General features: G+C 35.1%; 2 protein-coding genes and 1 long non-coding RNA gene across 3 annotated transcripts; 1 reads left to right on the top strand and 2 right to left on the bottom strand.

Moving 5' to 3' along the window:
* Positions 1-1,656: 1,656 nt before the first annotated feature.
* LOC143254502 (uncharacterized) lies at positions 1,657-5,056 on the bottom strand. Its single transcript, XR_013030225.1, has 2 exons — positions 4,339-5,056; positions 1,657-1,788 (listed from the first exon to the last, which is right to left on the bottom strand). It is a non-coding gene; the product is annotated as an uncharacterized LOC143254502 (long non-coding RNA).
* Positions 5,057-6,621: 1,565 nt separating this feature from the next.
* On the bottom strand, positions 6,622-25,343 carry LOC143254504 (uncharacterized). The gene is made up of 3 exons (XM_076509679.1): positions 25,189-25,343; positions 8,014-8,113; positions 6,622-6,968 (listed from the first exon to the last, which is right to left on the bottom strand). The coding sequence occupies exons 2-3, from the start codon at positions 8,096-8,098 to the stop codon at positions 6,652-6,654; spliced, it is 402 nt and encodes a 133-aa protein (XP_076365794.1). The 5' UTR covers positions 8,099-8,113; positions 25,189-25,343; the 3' UTR covers positions 6,622-6,651.
* On the top strand, positions 9,851-10,699 carry LOC143254503 (solute carrier family 35 member G1-like). The gene has a single exon (XM_076509677.1). The coding sequence runs from the start codon at positions 9,864-9,866 to the stop codon at positions 10,620-10,622; it is 759 nt and encodes a 252-aa protein (XP_076365792.1). The 5' UTR covers positions 9,851-9,863; the 3' UTR covers positions 10,623-10,699.
* Positions 25,344-26,367: the final 1,024 nt, after the last annotated feature.

Consider the following 26,367-nt stretch of genomic DNA (forward strand, 5'->3'; position numbering starts at 1 on the left):
ATATTGGCTTTATGCTAGTATGGTACTTTCTGATTGGTTGGATCACAGTGTAGTTTATTACCATGTGATGGTACTCTAGTGTAATTCAGTTTCACAGAACAAAGAGTAACACAACCTTATTTGCCTTTTTATACATTCTCCATGACATTTCCTTAACTATTTCAAATACCGTATGCTCATGTATTCATTATGTATTTAAATATGTGTATTCTACCAGAGAATGCTTCATTTCTATCTGAAGTAAAGAAGCATTATCTGCTTACATTTAGAAACTCACCATTAAAAGTATATATTAGAAATGTAATTTGCATTTAATTTTAATTAACATTTTGCAAAATTACCCAATGATTTTGTTATCACTGTTGAGTGAATCTTAGAATATATGAACTATTCAATAGAATAAAATGATCAGATCCATTTCTCTTCTCTCATTGTTTTAAACTCAACCTGTATAAGGAGAAACTTACTTAACCCTTTCGGCGTGGTTGGCGATCACCAGTCGACTTGAAGGCTCAGCACAACAGACGACCTTCCTTTATTCCTGTTATGCTTATGTATTGAATTTAACATGTATAGTACAATCACTGAATATTTCAGGGAGTTTTGTTGAGTTATTGCCGAGATATCATGCTTTTACTACTGATACCATAATTAGTTGAAGTATCAAACATGTATATTCAGCACTATGCCAAACATTAAAATTGTTATTCAGCACTGAAAGGGTTAAGGGAATTAAAGTGTGGCAGGAAAACCTTTATATGTAAAAAAAAAAAAAAAAGTTGAGCAAAGCTTGTAGAGCCTTGGAAACCTTGGTTAATGACAAGAAAAATTACCTGAAAGGTTCCAGTAAGAAGTCAGTGAGTATTACCATTTGTAACCAGATTTCATTCAAAAGTGAATATGAAAGATATAATGACCTCATACCAGTGAAGATTTATTAAAGTGTTATGACCATTATATAGTACGTGTAATGATTTATCTGTTTGTATGTATGTTATTGAATTTACAACATAGTAATCTCTACATATATTACTATAGAGATGTAGTTGCTTTGGCTGCAGACATAATGCATTCCAGAAAAATTGGTTTTTCTAGTAGTTATGTGTATATCACATGTCATTACTGCTGCATGTCTTCAGTAAGATGAGTTGCTTTCACAGAAGTTATGTGGGATAAATCCTTTGATTTCTCTGACGTTACGAAACATTACTCTGATGTTTCACCGTGATAAATGTCAAAGAAAAACTAACAATAGAATTAACAATCGACTGTAACAAGTTTTCTCTTCATCACTCCAGAAAAACAATAAAAAGCAGTGAATGCTAGAGAATGCCCAAGATTTATTCTAAATAGTTTATGAAAAATGGATGCTTGTAAGGTGTACACACTACATTTATAATATTTAAAATAAGTTACTTAGCTGAGAGCAGTAGGCTTAAAAATGTCATACAAGTAATTTGTAAAAACCACTTGGAGATTAGTAAACATGGTGTCATAAATAAAGGATCTGCTGTGAATTCATAAACCACTTTCTTTAGTGGCTTTTAGATGGTGTAGTCAAATGTGTAACATTACAAAATAAATAATCAACACAATAAATTAATATTTAAGTTGTAGAAAGTGGTTTATTGTTTTATAGTATTTTTCACATCACTTGTTATGTCCTTGTTTCTGATAGCTGCTTTCTCCAAATGATGAATTGTTTCAAACATATTTCACTATACTGATATTTTTTTTGCCTAACAACATTCTCCCTAGTGGCACAGTGGTATGTCTCATGTTTCCTTGCTAGTAGATGAAAAATATATTCAATAAGTATAAAATTATAACAAAAGCAAAGTAATAGTAGTAAGCATGTCACATGATTGACTGTGTGTCGTAAGCTCAAGACATACAAGAGACATAAACGTCCAGCTGCTGTATTACCTGAGACAGATAAACATTCAGCTGCTGTATTACCTGAGACAGATAAACATTCAGCTGCTGTATTACCCGAGACAGATAACATTCAGCTGCTGTATCACCCAAGACAGATAAACATCCAGCTAATGTATTAACAAAGACAGATAAACATCCAGCTGTTGTATTAACCAAGAGATAAACATCCAGCTGTTGTATTAACCAAGAGATAAACATCCAGCTGTTGTATTAACCAAGAGATAAACATCCAGCTGCTGTATTCACCAAGACAGATAAACATCCAGCTGCTGTATTACCCGAGACAGATAAACATCCAGCAAATGCATTACCAAATCATTACACCAAAAGAGATTAACATTTGAAGGTAGAAAATAATCTGTGGAAAAAATTACTAAACATTATTTTATTTATTACTTTTTAGCAACATTGTTAGAAGAAAAAAACACACCTTTACTCTCTAGGTAATAAAAATCTTAGTTTCAGCCTTTTTTGTCAGTGTGGATGCATCAGGACTAGTAGTATAAAATCTAATACAGTTTTTGCACCACTAGTCCTGATGAAAATACTACACTGGCAGAACCCTGGCTAAAATAGATACTTTATTTATTATTTACCTGGAGAACAAATCTATAACTCTATTTTCAAAATGTGTAAATTCCTCAATTATGCACAACAAATGCAAAAACAAAAAGTGATTTTTTTTTTCATCCAGTTTTATTAGTCTTTCATTAAGGACCTATCTGGAAAATAACCATTTTTTTTCATTAAATCTGGTTACTGAAGAAAGTGCATTTTGTGTCTGTAAAATTGGCATTTTGTAGGTATTTGCTATGTAAAATATTGTGAGTGCTGGTTTTGAAATCATTTTTTTTTCTTATTGTTTAAACAGTGAGATCTTTTAATTTTTATTTCTAGACTTGGCTTCATAGCTATGCATCCTTATTTTCTGCAACTTGTCGTCGCTGTGGAAACCGTCTTCACAACAACATGCCTCCTACCTGGAGAGATGTTCGAAGTCTAGATATATTTCACGAAGCATGCAAACCATAGAATTTCCATCTACTATTTTGTTTTTCTAATTTCTCTGCTTATTAGAAAGTCTTTCAACTTTCTTGCTTCTGTGTTTATAGTAGTTCTGTTTTACAAATAAGAAAGAAAATGACATTGGATATGCTAAATTATGTATCTAGAAGTGTTTTTGTCAGCTGTTAACATTTTTTTTAGTGGTGAATGTGTATATAACTGTTTTGACTTGTATATAAAATACATATATGTTAAACACTGAGTGGTCACTGGTCAGTCTTCTGTCTTCTACGTAAATGTTATTTCACATCATGTGTATATTATTGGCTAACAACAGAATAATGATTATCCTTTATAAAGTAACTTCCATATCATACTGAGTTCTGTGTTTTGAGCACCTAGTCCATCAAAATGCGAGCTTGGTTTTGTCTTTAAAATTCAAATGGAATTCTTGGTATGACATTGAGTACCATGGCATATATTTGCTTATTAATGGACCTGGGATTTCCATATCACTTGTATTTTCTTGTACATTCTTTAAATCCCAAATAAGCTTTAATCAAAATGTTTATATTTACATATATAACCCTCCCAAAAAATACAAAAAAATAAATTGGTATCCCCCCCTCAAATACATACACTAACACACGTATATGTACGTATATGTTCGAGAGTGTACAAGCCAAGCTAATGGTGTCTTAACGTACATCAGTGAAACTTGATACTAAAATAAGGTTATACACAAAAAACAGATAACAACCTTGTGTCTTATGGTGGAAACATTGTATGAAGTGCGGTTAGTAATTTTTTTAAGTCGGGTACCTTTTATTGCAAACTAGCTTTCAAACTTGTTTTTTAGGAAATTTATATAAATAAAAAATTATCAAATTCCACTTGCTTAGTGCTAAAAATGGAATTTCGATATTCATAGTGAGTAGGTAATAGAATGCCAATGGTATAATTTTGGGCTTAACAATAGCTGAGCAGTCAAAGGATTTTGATATCGGTCTTGAAACGCCTACACGGAAACAAAAGTTGTTAAAATGATTTAATTAAGACTTACAATGTTTCAAAAGTATATTCTTCGTCAAGTGAGTAAAAATAAGGATGAATCCATCACTACTAGCATCTACTTATATGTTATAGACACTTATATTTGTTTTTACTTGTACATCATTTTTGCAAAGGCTTCATCTATTGCTTGTGATGTTATGAGCTATATTAATCAATAGATGTCGCTAACAGCATTGAGTTAAAGTAAATTACTTCGTAGCTGAAATCAATAAACGAAAATATAAATCGGTACGAGATGTACTTGTGCAGGGTCCCTAAAAATGCCATGTTTTAAAAGCAAAAAAAAAAAAAATAAATAAATAAATAAAAAGTATTTTATACCTGACTTTCGAAGTTCCTATGTCCTGCTTGTCCTCGCTCACAGAGTGCGTAATTCGTGTGATTCATGGCGTATGCGCGTTTTAGTGATGTCACGAAAGTACAAGTTCCACCAACGTGTCCTTCGTGTGGCGTCATTTTAGTGTCTACTGACTGATTGACAATATACAACTTTATGGTACGATAACAAAAGGTTACCACGCCAGACAGCCTTTGGCCCCCTTTCGGGAAAATTATCTTCAAAATGTGCTTCAGCCACCCATATAGCTTCCACAACTAAAGAAAAATGCTCACTTTGAAAGCTGATTTATTTGTGTATTACAGCATGTGTATTTTACAAGCTGTAGATTGCAATCCATAATGTATTATCTAGCCCACATAAACTCTTATAATGCACGTATTTAAAACGTTGAGCCCCACCTGGCCATGTAGTTTGAGCGCTCGACTCACTATTTGAGGATCACGAGTTCAAATTCTTGTCCCACCGAACATACTTGCCATTTCATGTGACGATCAATCTCACTACTCGTTGATAAAAGTAATTCAAGAGTTGGTGGTGGGTGGTGATGACTAGCTGCCTTCCCTCTAGTCTTACACTGCTAAATTAGGGACGGCTAGCACAGATAGTCCTCGAGTAGCTTTGTGCGAAATTCAAACAACAAACAATTCTTTCACAACTAATAAAGGGGTTGACTGTCACTTTATAATACCCTCACGGCGAGCATGTCTGACGATAGGTTTCCATCCCACGACTTTCAAATTGCGAGATAAGCGTCCTAATGTTAGACCCGATTAAAAAGTATATAATATCAAGTTATTAATAAATTTTGAGAATCCTACCTTCACAGGTATAGGCCTAGCAAATTGAAATTATAATGCCGAATATATCTTGTTACACATGTCCAGCAAAAATGCAATAACCCATTCTACTTGTAAAACCCGTATATGGGTAATTGTTTCGAAATTTGAAACCAAGTTTTAAAACAGAAATTGTACTATTTATAGCTATTCGTACTAATAGCGTTGTGCATATAGTTTTAATAAGTGTAAGTGTCTGGATGGTATATTACTTGGATGTTGGGAAGAGTTTGTTAAAGTTGACCTATTAGTGATGATAACCATAAAACCTCAATATTGTTTTTTTGTGGGTTTTTTTTTTGTCTGGAGAAAGTAATGCATTTGTAAAGTGAAAATTGTTGAAGCTTTCTTCTGATTTGAATACGACTGAAATTATTTCCAGTCCAACAGATACTTATAATTAGAATACAATTGAATTTGCGTGTAATGAGATTGTGAAGTAATCCCTAATAGCCAACAACAACAACAAAACGTTTACATGAAATGACTTAAACGTGGCCTAAAGCTATAAAATTGTATCAGCATACCAAATTTTATATGTAATACAGTTTTCACAGAATGTGTTTCTCTGAATACCTTTAATAATGGTTGTAGACAATACCACCAAAGCGGTTAATATTTTGTAATGGCGGTTTTTACTTGTACATTTATATACACGGTATCTTTACAGTAGAAATAGTATAGAGTACATAGGTTTGAGCTTAAATCCACACGTTCGTGAAGTTACTACCGAACTATCAAATCATATCTACAATATAGGTTATAGTTTATTTGCTTCTTACGAAGATATTGACCTATTAAAAATGTAGCAATAAATCCTATTCATAATATTTAATCACCTGTCTTTCTTCTTAAGGAAATCGAAAGTTGTTCTCTGACAGTTCACACGTCTGGTGTCGTAACTGTGTTTTAAACTGTTCAGATCAAGCGCATGCGCAGAAAATGAGCCTACCTGCTTTTCACAATCTGTTTGTTAACTAAGGTGTCGGGGCCTGGCATGGCCTAGCGCGTAAGGCGTGCGACTCGTAATCCGAGGGTCGCGGGTTCGCGCCCGCATCGCGCCAAACATGCTCGCCCTCCCAGCCGTGGGGGCGTTATAATGTGACGGTCAATCCCATTATTCGTTGGTAAAGAGTAGCCCAAGAGTTGGCGGTGGGTGGTGATGACTAGCTGCCTTCCCTCTAGTCTTACACTGCAAAATTAGGGACGGCTTGCACAGATAGCCCTCGAGTAGCTTTGTGCGAAATTCCAAAAACAAACTAAGTTGCAGACAGCTGCCAAAGACGCTATCAGGCTAAATACTGAACATTAAACAAGTTTGTATCTGAAGGAAAAAAAAGTGTCACTGTAACAATGTATTCAGTTTCTTATAAAACAGAACGCGGAAAAGAGTCTGTAATGTTTTAAGAAAAAGAAACAACAACTGGAAACATTTAATTATTATTTACTTTCGAAAAGCTAAACTTCAAATGAACAGCAAAATTTAGAGACATCTTGAAAAGACACGTTCTGACCTCTGACGGTAGTAAAACCGTCCTTAAGAAGATTTTGAATCTCGTCATGTTGGAAGTTAAGTTTCATCAAAGAACGGACAAGTATGTTATGAAACGATGAAAACATTTTCGCCATGTTTACCAATTCCTGAAAATTTAGCCAGACTTTGGTAGAGTGGACAGAACCTTCACTGACGTCAACTTGCACCATCTTGATATTGAAAAACGACGTTGTCATGTTGATCTTCTCAGGAACTGTATCTCGCATCGTGTTTTCATTTTCTGCAAAACAGAGCAGCAGAGAACGAGATATGTGTTTACTGAGAGTAGTTAATGTCTAGCGCCGCTAGTGAGCCCTGGGCGAAGTATAAACTGGTGCCCGCTGACTTTTAAAACATACCATGCAATATGAAAAACTAAATTTATTAGTCATAAAAAGTAAAGAAATTAAAAAGGAAAAATGCATTAAAAACTGGTTATTGTTATTATTTATTTTCTATACCTTTCATATTTTATTAATTATTATTATACTAGCATTCACGGTGGGGCCCTGAGTAACAACATCTTTTGTCCATTGAATGAAACGGTACAGTTTGTGACTATATGAAGCTTAAATATTGCACTAAACACCACTAGTGCTAATGTTTAAATAAAAACTGAAAGACACCAAAATATGCTTCGTTCTCACTATTTATGAAAGATGTATTTATTTGATTTTGTTACTGTAGTGACCAGGGGCATAGATGTTTTACATCCGATGGGGGGAGATGATTTTTGCAACCACTTATGTGGACTGTCCAAATTGCAAATTGGTTATCTCTGATTACGTGAACCTGAAAGCTGTAAACATGCAGTCACAGAGTAATCTTGTTGCCACAATACTTGCATGTATACTTAGGCCTACTGACTGATACTTACGAACTATCGTTTAGATCGAAAAGCTTAGAAGCACGCCTATATTAAAGATGTACATTTCAGTTACTGAAAAAGCCTACATCTAGGCCTAATTATGTAATTCGATTAATAAGAACACGATAATTCCAAGAACAAACACACAATTTGTAGGCCAGTGACGCAATAAAACAATTCAATAGACCAAACTGTAGGGGCGAATGATTGTATGCACCATACCCCCCACCTAAAATGAAGAGGGGTATATGCCCTCCATCCCCCCAAGATCTACGCTCCTGGTAGTGAGCTTAGTTGATCTATGACGTATCCCTCTTTCAGATTTTGTCCAAGTTTTTTTAAAGATTGAATTTGTCTAGACTTACACATAGTAACTTCAAATACCAATTCAAGTAAATACTTTTGAAATCTTTCTTACCTGTGGGGAAAGTATAAGCCGTTTCAACAAACATAATTACGGTCACAGTAAACTGGAGAACAAAAATCGCAAATGTTGATCTCATTTCGGATTTTTCTTTCTGTGAACACAAGCAATTTATATTAACATTTTATATCATAACAGAAAATTAATAATGTTCCCAGATATTCCAAAGCTGATTTGGGATTAACAGCAGATAAATATTTTTAACCTTCCTTAAATGTTTTTTACAAGGGCTGTCGTTGAGGCCCGGCATGGCAACTTGGGTTAAGGCGTTCGACTCGTAATCTGAGGGTCGCGTGTTCGAATCTCCTTCGCACCAAACATTGTCGTCCTTTCACCCGGGGGAGCGTTATAATTTTACGGTCAATCCTACTATTCGTTGGTAAATGAGTAGCCCAAGAGTTGGCCGTGGGTGGTGATGACCAGCTGCCTTCTCTCTCGACTTATATTGCTAAATTAGGGATGGCTAGCGCAGATAGCCCTCATGTAGCTTTGCGCGAAATTCAATAAACAAACACAAAACAAAAGTTCTGTTGTTTGTTATTTAAACAAAATCTATAAAAGTCCTTTATGTATTGAAAAACGATTACAAATAAAATTCAAACACGATTTTATCTCAACATGAAATAATGTTGTGTGCAGCATGAACATAAAATTATGTTGAGTTAAAAATAGTTCATCGCAAAATCTTTCAGGTTTTGGTCCAAATCTACACAAAGACCATCATCTGTAAATAGCCTTCTGTTTGGGTTACAATAGTAAAATCCATAGAGTACTATACGGCACTTGGCCGAGAAATTCCTGTAAAAAAATGTACGTTTTTAACATTGTTTTTATTATAATACAAAGTTAAAAATAAATGGACATCAATTACGATTTTCATTGATAAAGTATGTTTACAGTTATAAATTATACTGATAACCAGTTCTAATTAAACACTTTTCAGTCATGTTTTATTACTTTATTTTACACATGAGATAAGACCAATACGATACATCAAAAGTACAGAGTTCGAGAATACAATAAAATCATCAGAAGTACAAATACGTTAGAAGATTTATCAGCAAATTAGCCATAAAATTGGAATCATTTTGTGAAATTTATCTACCGCCACAGTATAAGTTGGTGCTATGGTTTAAGCTAAACAACCTCTACGTTTGTTTACGAGATGAAAAACTGACTGGAAATAAACATTTTGTAATGACAATGATATAGAATCACCTGTGAACTGTTTTCTTATTGTTATCATAAATGTATACGATACACGTCGCACAAGCAGTGTAATCACACTTTCTATTATAGGGATTTAGTCAAGTTATTTACTTTAACACTAAAGGTTAAGTGCCTCCAGTGGCACAGTGGTATGTTTATGGACTCGCACTCCTAGAAACCGCCGTTCGATGTCCATGGTGGACAGATACAGCCCACTGTATAGCTTTGTGCTTAATTTCAACAAAAACAAACTAAGAGTTAGGTTAATTCCTATGTAAGCAAGCGGAATGTACTATTAAAGAGTTTGTTTTGAATTTCGCGCAAAGTTATGCTTGAGCTATTTGCGCTAGTCGACCCAAATGAATACCACTCACCGTCAACTCTTGGGCTCTCTTTCACCAACGTATAATGAGATTGACCATATACTGTAACACAAAAAGATCGAGCATGTTTGGTGAATTGGATTCGAACCCGCAACCTTCATATTGCGTGTCGAGCACTCTAACTACCAGACTCGTCGCCCGGCATTGCCAGATGGATAAGGCACTCGACTCGTAATCCGAGGGTCGAGGGTTCGAATCCTTTTACACCAAACATGTTCACCCTCCCTTATTATGCTTTGTACGCGGCCGAAGATGTTCTTTGCTGGCCAAAACGGAATGATTCTGTCTTTAAGGGCTATTCTAGGAACTGGTTCCTTTGTGTTATACTACTTTGGATTTTATTATTTGCCCATTGGCGACGCTTCATTAATTTTCTTCAGTCAACCAATCTACACCAGTTTACTTGCTTGTTTTTTTCTTGGTGAGAGTTGTGGACCGTTTGAAGTTTTCACTGTTCTTGTTGACATCCTCGGAGTGGCTCTTGTGGCATCTCCATCTTTCTTGCTTTCTGCACAAGGATTCTCTCACAATCACATCGTCGGATGTTTATGTGCCATCGGAGCTGCCGCCGCAGAAGCTGTTATACGTGTGGGAATGCGGCGACTACAGGATGTGCCTAAAACCGTCGTAATCTTTTGGTGGTCCGTTTGTGCTTCCTTGGTTACCTTACTGGGCACCTGGAGCTTAGGATTTTGGCAAAACCCAGAAAACTGGCTAGAAATATTGTACGTTTTGCTAATAGGTGTCGTGGGGCTACTGAGTCAGGCAGCTCTTACAACTGCGTTGTACATCGAAGAAGCAGGAAGGGTTTCTATTGCAGGAACTTCTGAAATTATAGTTGCTTATATTTTACAACTAACTGTGCTCGGAGAAGCTCCTAAGATTACTAGTGTTATAGGAGCACTTCTTGTCATCACAGGTATAATCCTTTCTGGTATCAAACAGCTAAAATGTACTGAAGTCCTCAAAAAGCGTCTCTACGGGTATACATCTTTGATACAGGCAAATTAATCATTTAAAAAAAGTGGACTATAAACCTAAAGTACTTGTAAAACTTCATGTGTAAATAAATTTCGTGTTTGACTCAAGTTCTTATACCGTTTATTTGTTTTGTTTGTTTTTTTGAATTTCGCACAAAGCTACTCGAAGGCTATCTGTGCTAGCCGTCCCTAATTTAGCAGTGTAAGACTAAAGGGAAGGCAGCTAGTCATCACCATCCACCGCCGACTCTTGGGCTACTCTTTTACTAACGAATAGTGGGATTGACCGTCACATTATAACGCCCCCACGGCTGAAAGGGTGAGCATGTTTGGCGCAACCTGGATGCGAACCCGCGACCCTCAGATTACGAGTCGCACGCCTTAACACGCTTCGCCATGCCGGGCCTATACCATTTATATTTTAAGTATTATAAGTCCTCACACGTACCATTGAGTATCCTGTGCCTTATTTTGTAGTTGTTAGAATATGAATTTAGATGAAAGGAAACTCAATACAGAATCAAAAGTTTGAAATTTAGAACAAATGAAAAGCTTAAACATTCAACTCATGAATACAACGTGCTGTTTGATCAAGAATTTCTAATATTGTTGGAATGAGATCTGAAATCACTAATTTGTTACAATAATGAGGTCATGGGTCAACGTAATTGACCTCAAGCCTTCTAATTAAACTAGAGGAACATAACTTAGAGTTATTTATTTGGAAAAAAAGAAAAGATTAATGAAAAAGGGACATATTATGTACCAGAATTTGAGTCCTTTTAGTTGTATGGTTATGTTAAATGTATTATAACAATAGCTGTTTCAAGCCATAATTATAAAATTTAAATGTGTTACTATGAAGAATACGTTAATAAGCACATCATATAACGTGTAAAATACCCATTTATTTGATTATTGAATAATCATTTACAGACCTGATGAGAGAGGAGGTCGGGGGGGGGGAGGCTACAGTCCCAGAGTCCGGGGTCAATTAGGGGGATCGGAGAAATATGGGATACAGAATAATGTATTTTCATAATATACATAAGGAAAAATCGCAGTACTGCGGAAAATCGCTTTGCCTCAAAAAATACCTTTTTATCCAAAAAAATGTGAATTCTCGACATATTTGGCTTCTCCCCACCGGAAAAATTCTTCATACGTGATATGTAATCTCTTTATCCTTATAAATACAAGAATGTAGTCTTGTCTTGGTTTAAAATAAGCACCTTTAACTTGACTGAAAAATTATTTTTTCTACACAATTGCAAAGGTTGTATATAACCTTGATTTGTTTTGTTTTTTTTCAAATATTGCACGAACATATTTTTTTACCAATTTATTCGATTGGAAAGATGCGCGTGATGCATGCTTTTCAAAATGGAACTATTAAAAAATGCAATATTTGAGCTTGAATTGTCATGAATATCTCGGTTATAAGTTTGATTTTATTCTGAATAAAAAGTCAAGCAACAGAGGGATCCAAAAATAGGATATCTTCATCAACATTCCCAAGTCTAGTTTGCTTATTGTTAAGAACAAGGCTACATTATCGAGGTCTAGAACGTTTCGTTACGTGTTCTTTTGAAACGTAATCCACTTTTAAGTTCGATTTTATTGTGAACAAAAAAATATATATATATTAGCTGTGGAAGAGAGACAACATTTTTCATAATTCCTGTTCAAATAATCGAAGATTAATAATTTTTCTAAGAAATAAACACAACCTGAGATTTCATATAACATTTTGCCATAACATCTGCAGCTTTTGTTTTTTTTTTCTTCAAAATTTTTAACATTCAAGTCTCAGTTGTCGATGGTTAATTGTTTTCAGAAATAACCACAATCGGATAATTCACTTTACATTTTGCCTTAATATGCAAGACCGAGGGTAAAAACAAGCGTATCTCCGACTTTCAAACGTTTTCAACGTCTGTACCAAAGACGTTCTTTGTGACCAGTTATTAAAAGACATCTTGTTACCGGGATAAGTAAGATAACTTTCACTATTAACCGCTGCCATTGACCAAGGAAGAAGATGATTGAATAGGCTTGAAGAGTGTAGTTCATCAGGCTGTGTACGAAAAGGTTAACTCTGTTCAAAATTGTTTATGATTCCCGTAACTTAGAAATGATATTACACAAGCTATCATATGACACCTGACAATCGGTTCAAAAGCCACTTTTCTTAAACGAAACAATAAACCATGGCTTCTTTGAAGTTCAGAGTGCAAACTGTAGACAGTGAATGATTGGAAATGAGTAATGATCTGTTTTAACACTTTCCTCACTAGTGGTAACACACTATTACCCATTCACTCCTGTCCCCAAAAATTAGAACCACCTGGGGTAAAGAAACTGTTACGTAATAAATAAAGGATGCCGTCTGAGGGTTATCTAATATACCGACACTTGAGGTTGCATAATTGCTATGCAATAGGCACCCGAAGGCGCAACTCTTTTAGCGGTAAAGTTCCACGAAGTGGTGCCAAAGGGTATGTTTGTATTAAGAGGGCGCAGATAAATCGCAATCGAACCTCCAAAGAGTGTTGTAGTTCAACATCCTATCATCTTCATGGTAAAAATAAAATAACAGAGTGGACAATCATCAAGTTTTTATATCTCTATTATTTAAGAACATAACGTTTCGATATTCGTTGTCTCATACAGCAAATAACAGACACCCAGACCAAGATTGGCAGTTCGAAACGTCATTCTCTAAATAAAAATATAAAACAAAAACATGTAAGTTTCAATTCTATGGTTAATACTGATACGGCGGATGGTGTTTTTATAAACGGTAGAACATAGGATGATGAGCTTATTGTAGGGTATATCAAAATGTGATTACGTTATCAACACTGTAGTCTTGATTTAGTTATGCGTCATAAAAGGTAGAATTAAATACATTATTCTAACGAGAAATATTATAACATAGTATATTAGATATATCAGTTTTTATTGCACACACTATCCTAATTTATCCGTTATCTGATCGTGTCAACTATTACAGTGAATAAATTATTTTACATAAGTTGGTTCATCATATATAATATACCGTTTTTATAAATACTGAATGACACAGCTGACTGTATTTTTAAGTATCGATTTAGTATGCATTTAACGTACTGAATATAGTTTTCGTTTCTATATTTAAATTGTGTGACACACGTTTTGCATTTCCTAACATTTTGTATATAAAATACTTCTTACTAATTCTAATTCAATTAAAAATCGTACAACATTAAAATAATTGCACAATAAAGTTTGTTCAGACTAGAATTCAGCACTACAACGACTCTACATGTTTAAGTGTTCCACGCTAGGACTCAGGACTACAACGCCACCACGTTCAACTAATGTATATATTCCTGTGGCGCCATCTAGATTTATAAAATATATGTTCAGGTCTTCGTTTCTCCCAAACTTCTCTGTTCAGGATAATATTTCAATTTATGTAGATTCCTTAATATTTAATTCACTTTTTAATTACACTTGATGCATTAGTTTAACATAATTTCGGTCTATAGTAGCAGGTATGTTTACCACATTTTGGCTAAAACTCATCTACTTTACTTTCTCTTACTACACTTTGTTTGTTTCTTGGATTTAAATTTCTGTGCGTTTAACCAATGTAAACTCGATCACAGACACAAGGAATTTTATAAATCCCACACTTATTAGCTTCTACTTTATCATTTGTACCCGTGAGAAAATTATTTAAGTTACGACGCAGAGAAAACGTCACACCACGATATACATATTTTTCAATGTGTTGCCTACTCTCGTTAACAAAGCTTGAACATACGACAAGCAAACTCTGATGTTATTAACATCACACAATCCTTTTAACTTTTGTACGTGAAGACATGTTTTATTTATTGTTATGTTTTATGTATGACATATCAACTATTTCAGAATCATAGCAACATTCTCTGGCTGTTTGTTTAAAAATATTATGAGTACAGATTTTTTAAAGATCTAAACACAAATGTAGAAAAGGTGGATATTTTTGTGTCGTTGGATGACACGATGTTGTAGAAGACTTAAACAGCACCCTTGTATAAAATTTACCTTAGAACAAAAAACGCACAACATCATCATTTCACAATCTCATTTGATTTTTTTAGGAGTTTTCTCACGTGTTTATCATAAGGGCATTCACGTTGACTTCTACTTACCTTGGAATTAAGGTCATCCCACCTCTGAAAAAAATCAGACATCTTTAGAAACTAATTTTTAATGCTACGACCAAATGTAATTGCCAAGAAATTCCAAATTCATGTTCTAACTTCTGTGATTCTGTGGAATTTACATCAACAAATGTCCTAGAATTATCATTACAAGACAATCACTAACATCAACAGGTCCCACAGATGGCTGTACGTATGTATACAAAACGTTTGTCATGTTCAAACAAACCTCTGGAGTACAATGTTTAATGGTCGTTTTATTGGCCTCATTTTTTTGGTGTTGTTTTAATTTCGCGCAAAGCTACACGAAGGATATCTGCGCCAGCCGTCCCTAATATAGCAGTGTAAGACTAGAGGGAAGGCAGCTAGTCATCACCACCCACCGCCAACTCTTGGTCTACTCTTTTACCAACGAATAGTGGGACTGACCGTCACATTATAACGCCCTCACGGCTGAAATAGCAAGCATGTTTGGTGCGACTGGGATGCGAAGCTGCGACCTTCAGAATACGAGTCGCACGCCTTAACGCTCTAGGCCATGCCAGGCCCCCTTCAAAAAGCAAACTTGGAGACACGCGACAGTTTATTCACAGTAATTTCAGTTACTAGATTAGAATTATTTTTATACCTAGCCCATTTTCTTTTGGATGCACAAATAAACATACATCAGTTTGATTCGTTTGGTTTGTTTTGAATTTCGCGCAAAGCTACACGAGGGCTATCTGCGCAAGCCGTCCATAATTTAGCAGTGTAACACTAGAGGGAAGGCAGCTAGTCCTCACTACCCACCTGGCCATACCGGGCCATAGGCTCCAAACTGAACAACAACAACAAAAGAAAAACGGCCTAGCTAACTGATGAATGAGTATTTGCTCTAATATGTTTAATCAATGCCATAAGTATAGCTACTAGTCTGGTCTATTTGCTGAAATATTTTTAATCAATGCCATGAGTATAGCTACTAGACTGGTCTAGTTGCTGTAATATTTTTAATCAATGACATGAATATAGCTACTAGTCTGGTCTATTTGCTGTAATATGTTTAATCAATGCCATAAGTATAGCTACTTGTCTGGTCTATTTGCTGTGATGTTTTTAATCAATGCCACGAGTATAGCGACTAGTCTGGTCTATTTGCTGTAATGTTTTTAATCAATGCCATGAGTACAGCTACTAGTCTGGTCTATTTGCTGTAATGTTTTTAATCAATGCCACGAGTACAGCTACTAGTCTGGTCTATTTGCTGTAATATGTTTAATCAATGCCATAAGTATAGCTACTTGTCTGGTCTATTTGCTGTGATGTTTTTAATCAATGCCACGAGTATAGCGACTAGTCTGGTCTATTTGCTGTATGTTTTTAATCAATGCCATGAGTATAGCTACTAGTCTGGTCTATTTGCTGTAATGTTTTTAATCAATGCCATGAGTACAGCTACTAGTCTGGTCTATTTGCTGTAATATTTTTAATCAATGCCATAAGTATAGCTACTAGTCTGGTCTATTTGCTGTGATATTTTTAATCAATGCCATAAGTATAGCTACTAGTCTGGTCTATTTGCTGTGATATTTTTAATCAATGGCACGAGTATAGCTACTAGTCTGGTCTATTTGCTGTAATATGTTTAATCAATGCCATGAGTACAGCTACTAGTCTGGTCTATTTGCTGTAATGTTTTTAATCAATGCCACGAGTATAGCTACTAGTCTGGTCTATTTGCTGTAATATTTTTAATCAATGCCATAAGTATAGCTACTTGTCTGGTCTATTTGCTGTAATATGTTTAATCAATGCCATGAGTACAGCTACTAGTCTGGTCTATTTGCTGCAATGTTTTTAATCAATGCCACGAGTATAGCTACTAGTCTGGTCTATTTGCTGTAATATTTTTAATCAATGCCATAAGTATAGCTACTTGTCTGGTCTATTTGCTGTGATGTTTTTAATCAATGCCACGAGTATAGCTACTAGTCTGGTCTATTTGCTGTAATGTTTCTAATCAATGCCATAAGTATAGCTACTAGTCTGGTCTATTTGCTGTGATATTTTTAATCAATGCCATAAGTATAGCTACTAGTCTGGTCTATTTGCTGTGATATTTTTAATCAATGCCATGAGTATAGCTACTAGTCTGGTCTATTTGCTGTAATATGTTTAATCAATGCCATAAGTATAGCTACTAGTCTGGTCTATTTGCTGTAATGTTTTTAATCAATGCCACGAGTATAGCTACTAGTCTGGTCTATTTGCTGTGATATTTTTAATCAATGCCATAAGTATAGCTACTAGTCTGGTCTATTTGCTGTGATATTTTTAATCAATGCCACGAGTATAGCTACTAGTCTGGTCTATTTGCTGTAATATGTTTAATCAATGCCATGAGTACAGCTACTAGTCTGGTCTATTTGCTGCAATGTTTTTAATCAATGCCACGAGTATAGCTACTAGTCTGGTCTATTTGCTGTAATATTTTTAATCAATGCCATAAGTATAGCTACTTGTCTGGTCTATTTGCTGTGATGTTTTTAATCAATGCCACGAGTATAGCTACTAGTCTGGTCTATTTGCTGTAATGTTTCTAATCAATGCCATAAGTATAGCTACTAGTCTGGTCTATTTGCTACTTTATTTTTAATCAATGCCATAAGTATAGCTACTAGTCTGGTCTATTTGCTGTGATATTTTTAATCAATGCCATGAGTATAGCTACTAGTCTGGTCTATTTGCTGTAATATGTTTAATCAATGCCATAAGTATAGCTACTAGTCTGGTCTATTTGCTGTAATGTTTTTAATCAATGCCACGAGTATAGCTACTAGTCTGGTCTATTTGCTGTGATATTTTTAATCAACGCCACGAGTATAGCTACTAGTCTGGTCTATTTGCTGTAATATTTTTAATCAATGCCACGAGTATAGCTACTAGTCTGGTCTATTTGCTGTGATATTTTTAATCAATGCCATAAGTATAGCTACTAGTCTGGTCTATTTGCTGTGATATTTTTAATCAATGCCACGAGTATAGCTACTAGTCTGGTCTATTTGCTGTAATGTTTTTAATCAATGCTACGAGTATAGCTACTAGTCTAGTCTATTTGCTGAGCATTTTGGTGTGACGGGGATTCGAACCCGCGACCCTCAGATCACGAGTCGAACGCCTTAACCCACCTGGACATTTGAAGGAAACTCGTCGAGAAACGTGTTGCCCTACGAGTAATGTCAAAGGGCAGTATAAGCAAACATATATATTTTTAAAGCAATAATGTTTGTAGAGAGAATAACGATATATTAAACAAACCCTGAGAAACACGTCACAGTACAATTAACCTGGTGATGAATAACTGAAGTTACGAAAGATCAAATAAATACAGAGGCATCACTTGGGACACTACTTCAGAGAAACTCACCGAGGGACTTCAGTTATGTGTTTAGATTAAACAAATAGACACTCTCGGAGTTATTGGAGGTTACCGAAGGTATAGACTGAAATCGAGAAAATATCTTTTGAATGTTGAACTAAATAAGCAAGACGACATTGAGTTTGTAAGGAGATATACAAACTTAGATGTTGTACCTGAAGACCTCGATTAATGAGACGACGCTATAATCGGGCCATTAATCTCGGATGGTGGAGGAAATCCTTTCCATGTATAGAAAAGAGGTTGTGTGGTCAGTTAAACCAACCAAGCTCGTGTTAGAAACAGGATTCGTAAATAACTGGAGAACGTAGGAGTTCGTCAACAAAGTTTAACAGTTTGATGGTGTGTCGGTAAGAATTTTTTCACGAAACAAACTCAGAGCAATGGTAAACAGGAAACCAACTGTTTCTTTGAATAAACCGATAATCACCCTTCTACTAATATAAAAGCTCTTGCAAAATGAGTCCATAGAGTTAGGTAGTCAGCTAAGTAATTCAGACAGGTCAGTATCTGAGTCAGAATCTCAACAAAGAACAGGAAGATGTCTTCATACCCAGACTCTTTGTGTTATTAATACCATTATTCCTTTACATCAGTCACCATGGTAATAGAAGTAACTAACTGACTATTACAAACCTTAACAAGTTAGACTGTATATATGTGTGTAGTGTTAAATGTTTGAAAGTATAAATAAAGTGTTTTATTAGACGTCTCGCGTTCGAGTCTCTTTTGTTTGAACTGTAAAGTCTTGAATTAGTGCCCATGAGCTCCATTCGCCACGATATCCTCACTTAAAAATAAGTTTTGCGCGTGACAGCGGATAGTATTAGTCGAAGCTCCAACGGCTAAACCGACTCAACCCATTCGGTTTGCTAGCAAATCACCCCATGACCCCATCACGTGACAATACGAACCCTTTAACATACATACACCCAAGAAGAGTTTACTTTGACTTGTTACAAAGTCGCCGATAAGTTTTAAAATTTAGAATTTTGCCGAAACAATTCAGATGCTCGAAGACAAAGGAAATGTATTAAGTTTTGAAAACCCACACCACCCTCTAAAAAAATTAATTAATAAGGCGTCAACATAAAGATATCAACTCAAAAATGTTTAGAAGCTCGGATGTAAGGTGAATAACCATCAAGTTTCGAGTTGTTGCGTATGAAATGTCGGACTGCTAAAAAAAAGTGAAAGAAGTACGTTTTTCTCTTGTTTAATTTATTTAATCAAACTAAGCATTTTTAGACTCAGTACACCTTTGCCAACAAGTTTTAAGTACATACATGCAATCTACAAAAAAAAAAGGAAGTTTTTTAATGCAATGAAGTCTTCAAAGAACTTTAAATTTGCCTTTGGTTAACAATCAATAATTTGATTTATAGAATCTCGAAGTTCTAGAGGGGGCCCGGCATGGCCCAGCGTGTTAAGGCGTGCGACTCGTAATCTGAGGGTCGCGGGTTCGCATCCCCGTCGCGCTAAACATGCTCGCCCTTTCAGCCGTGGGGGCGTTATAATGTGACGGTCAATCCCACTATTCGTTGGTAAAAGAGTAGCTCAATAGTTGGCGGTGGGTGGTGATGACTAGCTGTTTTCCCTCTAGTCTTACACCGCTAAGTTAGGGACGGCTAGCGCAGATAGTCTTCGTGTAACTTTGCGCGAAATTCAAAATAAGCCAGGCCCGTCTTAAATAGATACAACACTTTTTATATTCAGTTGTGTACATAATATATCGACGTAACCTTTTAAACTACGCATTTTCAACGCTAAGTTATATATTTTGTTAATTAATGAAAGATAAGTCCATAGTTTGAAAGAAAATAAATAACTACAGATACGATGGGTCAATCTTCTGTGACACTTACTATTTACAATATCCTTCTCTACTTCTAAATACATTTTACACTGACTAGATACATTAGCTGTATGTGTGTACAAATTTACAATTTGTTTCTTATTTAGAAAAAAAAAAAAAGCCTATTAAAGTCCTTTATTTATCTATTCAAAAATAACTACAAACATAATTTTATTTCAGTATCAAATCATGTTGTGTACAGAATAAGCATAACATTATGCTGAGTTGAAATGTTACTTCTTCAGCTTTCGGTCCAAATCTACACAGGGGCTATCTGTGAATCGTCGTCCTGACTTTTTAACTGATAAATGAAATAGAAGGCGGCTAGTCTTTAGCATTTATTGTCAAATATTGGGTTATTCTTGACCGAATAGTGAGATTTGACCTTAATTCTTGTAGCACACTTTGAGCTCCAAACCGAGGGATGTGTTTTTGTAGCGGAAATAGCCCACGAGTAACTTTAAGCGAAAGTCAACAACAGAGTCAATAAACTTCATTCAGAAAAAGCATTCATGTTTTGCTTGTTTTGAACGGCAAAAGAAAGGTGAAATATAATTATCTCAATCCATGGCATTTACCATGAAGCATTGGGGAGACAGTATGATGGTTTGGGGTGCTTTTCTGCTGAGGCAACAGAAGATATTTGGAAAATAAATGGAATTGTGGACCAGTACAGGTACTAACACATCATGAAATACGCAGTTGTTTGCATATTATTAGTAAAGGATTTTACTAATAAGTATATAGTGATCCCCACACACATATCCCACCTATGCAGAAATTACTTAACTGAGAAAGAAGCTACTGAAATAATTTAAATGATGCAACTGTCCTCACAGAGCCTCGATCTCAACCCAATTGAGCAGATCTGGAATTCAATAGATCAAAAACTCGACAAATCGAAAGTTAATTTCAAAGAAACATTTTGATAGTGTATTAGAGACATTTGGAGTAAAATCCCAAGAGACACTTTGATTAAATATATTGTAACAATGCTTGAAAGATGTTCGCAGTTATTAAAGCAAAAGGGGACACAAAATATTAACTGTTTGCTGAACTCAAGCACATCCACTGAGTTTCTGTCGTACTAAATATGAAGATTAATAAACATTTGATGTTGCACCTGTGATTTACCTTCCATTATTCTATGAAAGTAGCCTGAAATCTAATTCTGGACTTTGTATTAACACGTTTTTACAATACTGTATACAATTAATAACAAAATTACACAAACTAAGTGTGATGTAGGGATGGCAAAGCCAAAACGTACAGAAACAAAGTAGGAATGAATGCATAAGACCATATAAAAAATAACTTCATAACTGGCCAGATCATTCCGATTTTTTATCTACAACTAAATGTCTAATTCCTATCAGTTGCATAATTTCAGGTTTTAATAAACGAATTTAAACTAAATAGTGCTATACAGTCTTACAGTGCTAATAAAAATAAGCTTGTAAGATTGACTCAGTACTTATTGGTTATTTATATATAGGGATTTTGTATTTTGACTTATTTCTGTACTTTTGTCATTGCCATTCCTACATTACACTTTTATTACTTGTTTCCCTTCTTTTTAAAAACAGTTTCATTAAAGTAAGTTGATAGTTGAACATTTCTCTTACTTCTATAATTTAATGATAACACATATTGTTAATATCATATCAGTTTTGGATTACAATAAGGACCACTAAAACCGTAATAATTCCTCTAGGGTCGCACAAATATCCTGGAGTGCTGGTTGATGTAAAAGGGATATTTATAGAATGCACGCCTTCCAATGTTACCTCATCTCAGTGTATGCTAAAGTAATTTCGATTAACAGAGAGGACATCATGCAAATATAAGACCATGAAATATGATATGACGCATGCATACCGAGCTGTTAGGCTCGACCCTGTTGAAAATTTGAAAAATAAAGTAGGCTTCTGTATAATGTTTTGATAATTAAGAAACGTATGTTTTAAAACTCAGACCTCAGTAATATGTACACAGATCTGTCAATTGAATAAATACCAGATCGGCTTTATACTCTGAATATTAATTTAGAATAGTCTTTCTTTATTTATATATTTTTAGTGAAATTATTTCGGCATATATCATGTATGTTCAATAAAGTCACAAACGTTCGTTACATAAGAACAATTTGTGCTATTATCTAGCGACTAGATATGAGACTATTATTTATGAAATATGGAATTAATTTATGCTTATACACTGAACCCGCTGTTAAGTAATAGTTTTCCTTATTATTGTTTTCCGCAAAAATACGTCGGTTAAAGAACACAATAATATGTTATACAAGCTGTGAAACACTAGATAATGACAATTAGGTGCTCAAATAAGGCTTAAATACAGCTTTAAATTTTGTAAGCATTGCAGAGTAATAAGTCGAATATGGCAGCCATTATTTTCTCGGCTCATCCCTACATATTAAGCACTGGCGTGCTTAGTGATATACAAGATGTTTATGTAGAGGATTGCGTTTAATAATTCTTTTTTTTTTAAATTTAACATAAGACTTCTCAAACACTACCTGCGTATAATCATACCTAATTTAAAGTGATAGAAGATAATTAATCAACAGCCCTCACCATAAACTATTCGGCTGGGAATTTCACAGCTACTCGTACAGCGAACCCAAGATTCCTACCCTGTACATTTCTTGTTATTTTCCAATAATGAGAAAGTATTGTTGTAAATATGGTAAAATTAAACATGAAGGCTAATCTACCAATTGATTTACCATTTCTGAGTTATAATTATTTTGAGGAGTTACACTCCTTATGAGCAAACGTTGACCACTTTATCCTCACTAAACAGCTTGCCTACTGAATAATTCATAATAATAACATTAGTGCTATACGTTCTTCAAATCCTATATAAACATAGGTTTACCATAGGAAGTAAAAGATAACTTAAAACACTATGCATATATTGTCGTACTTTAGGTATGATGGAAACCGTCAAACACACCAGTTTCAGTTTGCCAATGGAGAAGGAAGGTCCACCTTTCGAAAGCCCTCGAGTTATAGGGTTTGTATTTCACTTCTATCAAGACTTCTTGAACTTACGCGCTCTCTGATCATGAATTTCAAAAATTCAACATTCAGTTTGTTTGTTTTTTAATTTTGCGCAAAGCTACAGGAGGGCTATCTGCGCTAGCCGTCCCTAAATTAGTAGTGTAAGACTAGAAGGAAGGCAGCTCCTGGGATACTCTTTTTCACGTTGTAAATCCGTAGACTTACCGCTGACAAGTGAACAATCTCTTCCTATTTTTCTTAGTGGAAATTAAGTGCCAGTATAAAACTATAGAAACAGGCTTACATGAATAATTTCTGACGGCTAATACAGCAGAGCCATCGCTAGGCGCTGTCAGTTGAAGCTCGTGCCCCGATTCAACTTGACAGCGCAACAAAGTTTTAGTTCGTGTCTTGAAAAATCAGAATGGAAAACGGTGCTTGATATCTTACTTAAAGTCCGAAAGTCCTGCGGTTATGAACCCAAACCCTAAATCTTTTATGCACCCAGCGAGGCGCTTGTATTTTTTTTTATTACGCGCAAAGCTACTCGAGGGCTATCTGCGCTAGCCGTCCCTAATTTAGCAGTGTAAGACTAGAGGGAGCCAGCTAGTCATCACTACCCATCGTCAACTCTTGGGCTACTCTTTTACCAACGAATAGTGGGATTGACCGTAAAATTATAACGTCCTCACGACTGAAAGAGCGAGCACGTTTAGTGTGACGGGAATTCGATACATGCGCTAGCCGTACCAAATTTAACAGTGTAAGACTAGAGGGAAGGTAGCTAGTCATCACCACTTACCGCCAATTTTTGAGCTACTCTTTTACCGACGAATAGTGGGATTGATCGTAAAATTATAACGTCCTCACGACTGAGAGAGCGAGCACGTTTAGTGTGACGGGAATTCGATATATGCGCTAGCCGTACCAAATTTAAGAGTGTAAGACTAGAGGGAAGGTAGCTAATCATCACCACTTACCGCCAATTTTTGAGCTACTCTTTTACCAACGAATAGTGGGATTAACCGCCACATTATAACGCCCCACAGCTGAAAGGTCAAGCATGTTTGATGCGACAGGGATTCGAACTCACGACCCTCGGATACCCTTGTATACGTATAAATGATATTTGAAAACTAAAAATCAGTTTAAAATTTTAGACACACATCGATATTCAGTTGTGTTCGTGACGAAATTCGATTTTATAGGTAGCTAAAGAGCTTTGAGTTCGTTTTCCTTCACCATTTAGAAACCGAAATTAACTTAGGCATGTGACTGATATTATAACATTTCCTCAATTCATAAATTCTCTTTTTAATTTCGCCCGTAGTTAAAAAGGAAAGAAATATTTAACACACATATATACGATTTTTAAGTGTTATTTATGTCACATCAAACAGAAATGAACGTGTATTGAACGTTTTATAAACCCAAGCTTCACTTATTCTCCGTGCAGGACAAAGAAATGCAACATTTAATATTTCTGTTATGTCTGTTGAATCTTTATCAAATCTTAATGGAGTGAAAAGAAGATATATCTGTAAGATGAATATTTTCTTTCTTGTTTTTTTTTAACTTCCTATCTGACAGATCAAATATTTTCTATTTATTTAAACGCCCTGTGTTTTGAACGATTATCAAGATACTGTACTTTTAAATAAAATCCGATGCTATTTTTTTCGCTTAACATCTCTGAAGTGCAGAAACTTCAAAACCTCTCCAGGGAATTATGTCGAAGTAGTAACTCAAAACGAGCTACATTACTGTACTGTTCGTCCTAAAGCAATACTTGATATGGAGCATAATTGTTGTGGACTTAAATAACCAGTTGCATTAAAAAAAATTCTAATCTGCAACTTTTTATTTGCAGGTTTGCAGAAAGTTTGTTATGCTATTTGAACATACAGTTATCTCTTCTTTTCAATCGTTTTCAAATCATTTTTGAAAAGGTTACGTTGAATTTTAAAAATACCCTTTATCTGTAGAAAGTAGCGAGAAAAATAATATATGTTTATCATACACTAACGTTTGTTTTTCTTCACGGTATGAATTTCTCATAATAAATTAAATTAAAATCGAAAAAAAAAAACTAATTTATTTCTCACCTCACACCAGTCAAACTGTCTTCAAATTCAAAGTTAAGCTTAGCCTTATCGTTCGTTTTCTATTAATAATTCGATTTCCACGTATATATAGAAAATGAAGGTTTTGTGGAGAATTGAGAGTTTCTGTTTCTTCTGTTATCCAAAAGAAAACTCAGCGCCGCCTGTACTGAAATTATACATTTAAACGCTTGATAAAAAAGTTATTTATTTTCAGGTTTGCAAGGTTAGATCAGCATAACGTCATTTTACAATATTATTTTATCATTCTAATCAGTAGACGTGTTTGTTTTATCTACACTTAATTATACCGATATATTAGTGCAGCTATATTGTTTAACGGACAAATGTTTATTTATGATGTGTGTCTGTAAGTTCCTTATATTGAATGTACTCTTTTGTTTTTTTCCATTCCCAAGTTTAGATTAAACGTTTTTCTTTATATTTACAAAACGTCGATGTGATGAATAAAATATGAAACTGGTTAAACGTATCGAGTAAGGGTCAGCTCTGTGTTTGTTTGTTTGTTTGTTTTTGAACATCACATTATAACGTCACCACGACTGAAAGGACGAGCATATTTGGTGTGACGGGGATTCGAACCCGCGGCCCTCGAATTACGAGTCGAACGCCTTAACCACCTGACCATGACAGGCCAACTGTAAATGTCGAAGCTAGTAAACCGAATTTCGATTCCAGTTTTCACAAAATATTCCCTGTACTTTAAATTGTGTGTGCTTTAAAAGAGAGACAGCCAACTTCTGAGAGTGAGTGATAAGTAGTATTTGTTTTGTTTTGTTTTGTTTTAATTTCGTGCATAGTTACACGAGGGCTATCTGCTCCAACCATTCCTCATTTAGCAGTGTGAGACTAGAGGAAAGGTAGTTAGTCATCTCAACCCACCTCCAACTCTTGGGCTATTCTTTTACCAACAAATAATGGAATTGACCGTAATAATATAACGTCCTCACGGCTGAAAGGGCGAGCATGTTTGATGTGACGAGGATTCTAACCACCTGGCCATGCCAAGCCGATAAGTAGTAGGGTACTGCTGATTGACTGACTATCTTTCTTCTGGTCAGTAGTTCAAAATATCGAAAGGGACACGTAACCATATTAGCTTTACCATTAACACAAAATACAGATACCTTAAACCTATCATGGGCTAAAGTTAACGTCAAA

This window comes from Tachypleus tridentatus, chromosome 6 (assembly GCF_004210375.1).
Source record: "Tachypleus tridentatus isolate NWPU-2018 chromosome 6, ASM421037v1, whole genome shotgun sequence".
Lineage (NCBI taxonomy): Eukaryota > Metazoa > Arthropoda > Merostomata > Xiphosura > Limulidae > Tachypleus > Tachypleus tridentatus.

What these genes read in the sequence shown, in the direction of transcription:
- LOC143254504 (XM_076509679.1), bottom strand. Translation starts at nt 8,098, where the DNA reads ATGAGATCAACATTTGCGATTTTTGTTCTCCAGTTTACTGTGACCGTA. An exon ending in GGCTTATACTTTCCCCACAG is followed by an intron (nt 6,969 to 8,013) that starts GTAAGAAAGATT and finishes TCTGTTTTGCAG; the next exon opens with AAAATGAAAACACGATGCGA.
- LOC143254503 (XM_076509677.1), top strand. Translation starts at nt 9,864, where the DNA reads ATGTTCTTTGCTGGCCAAAACGGAATGATTCTGTCTTTAAGGGCTATT.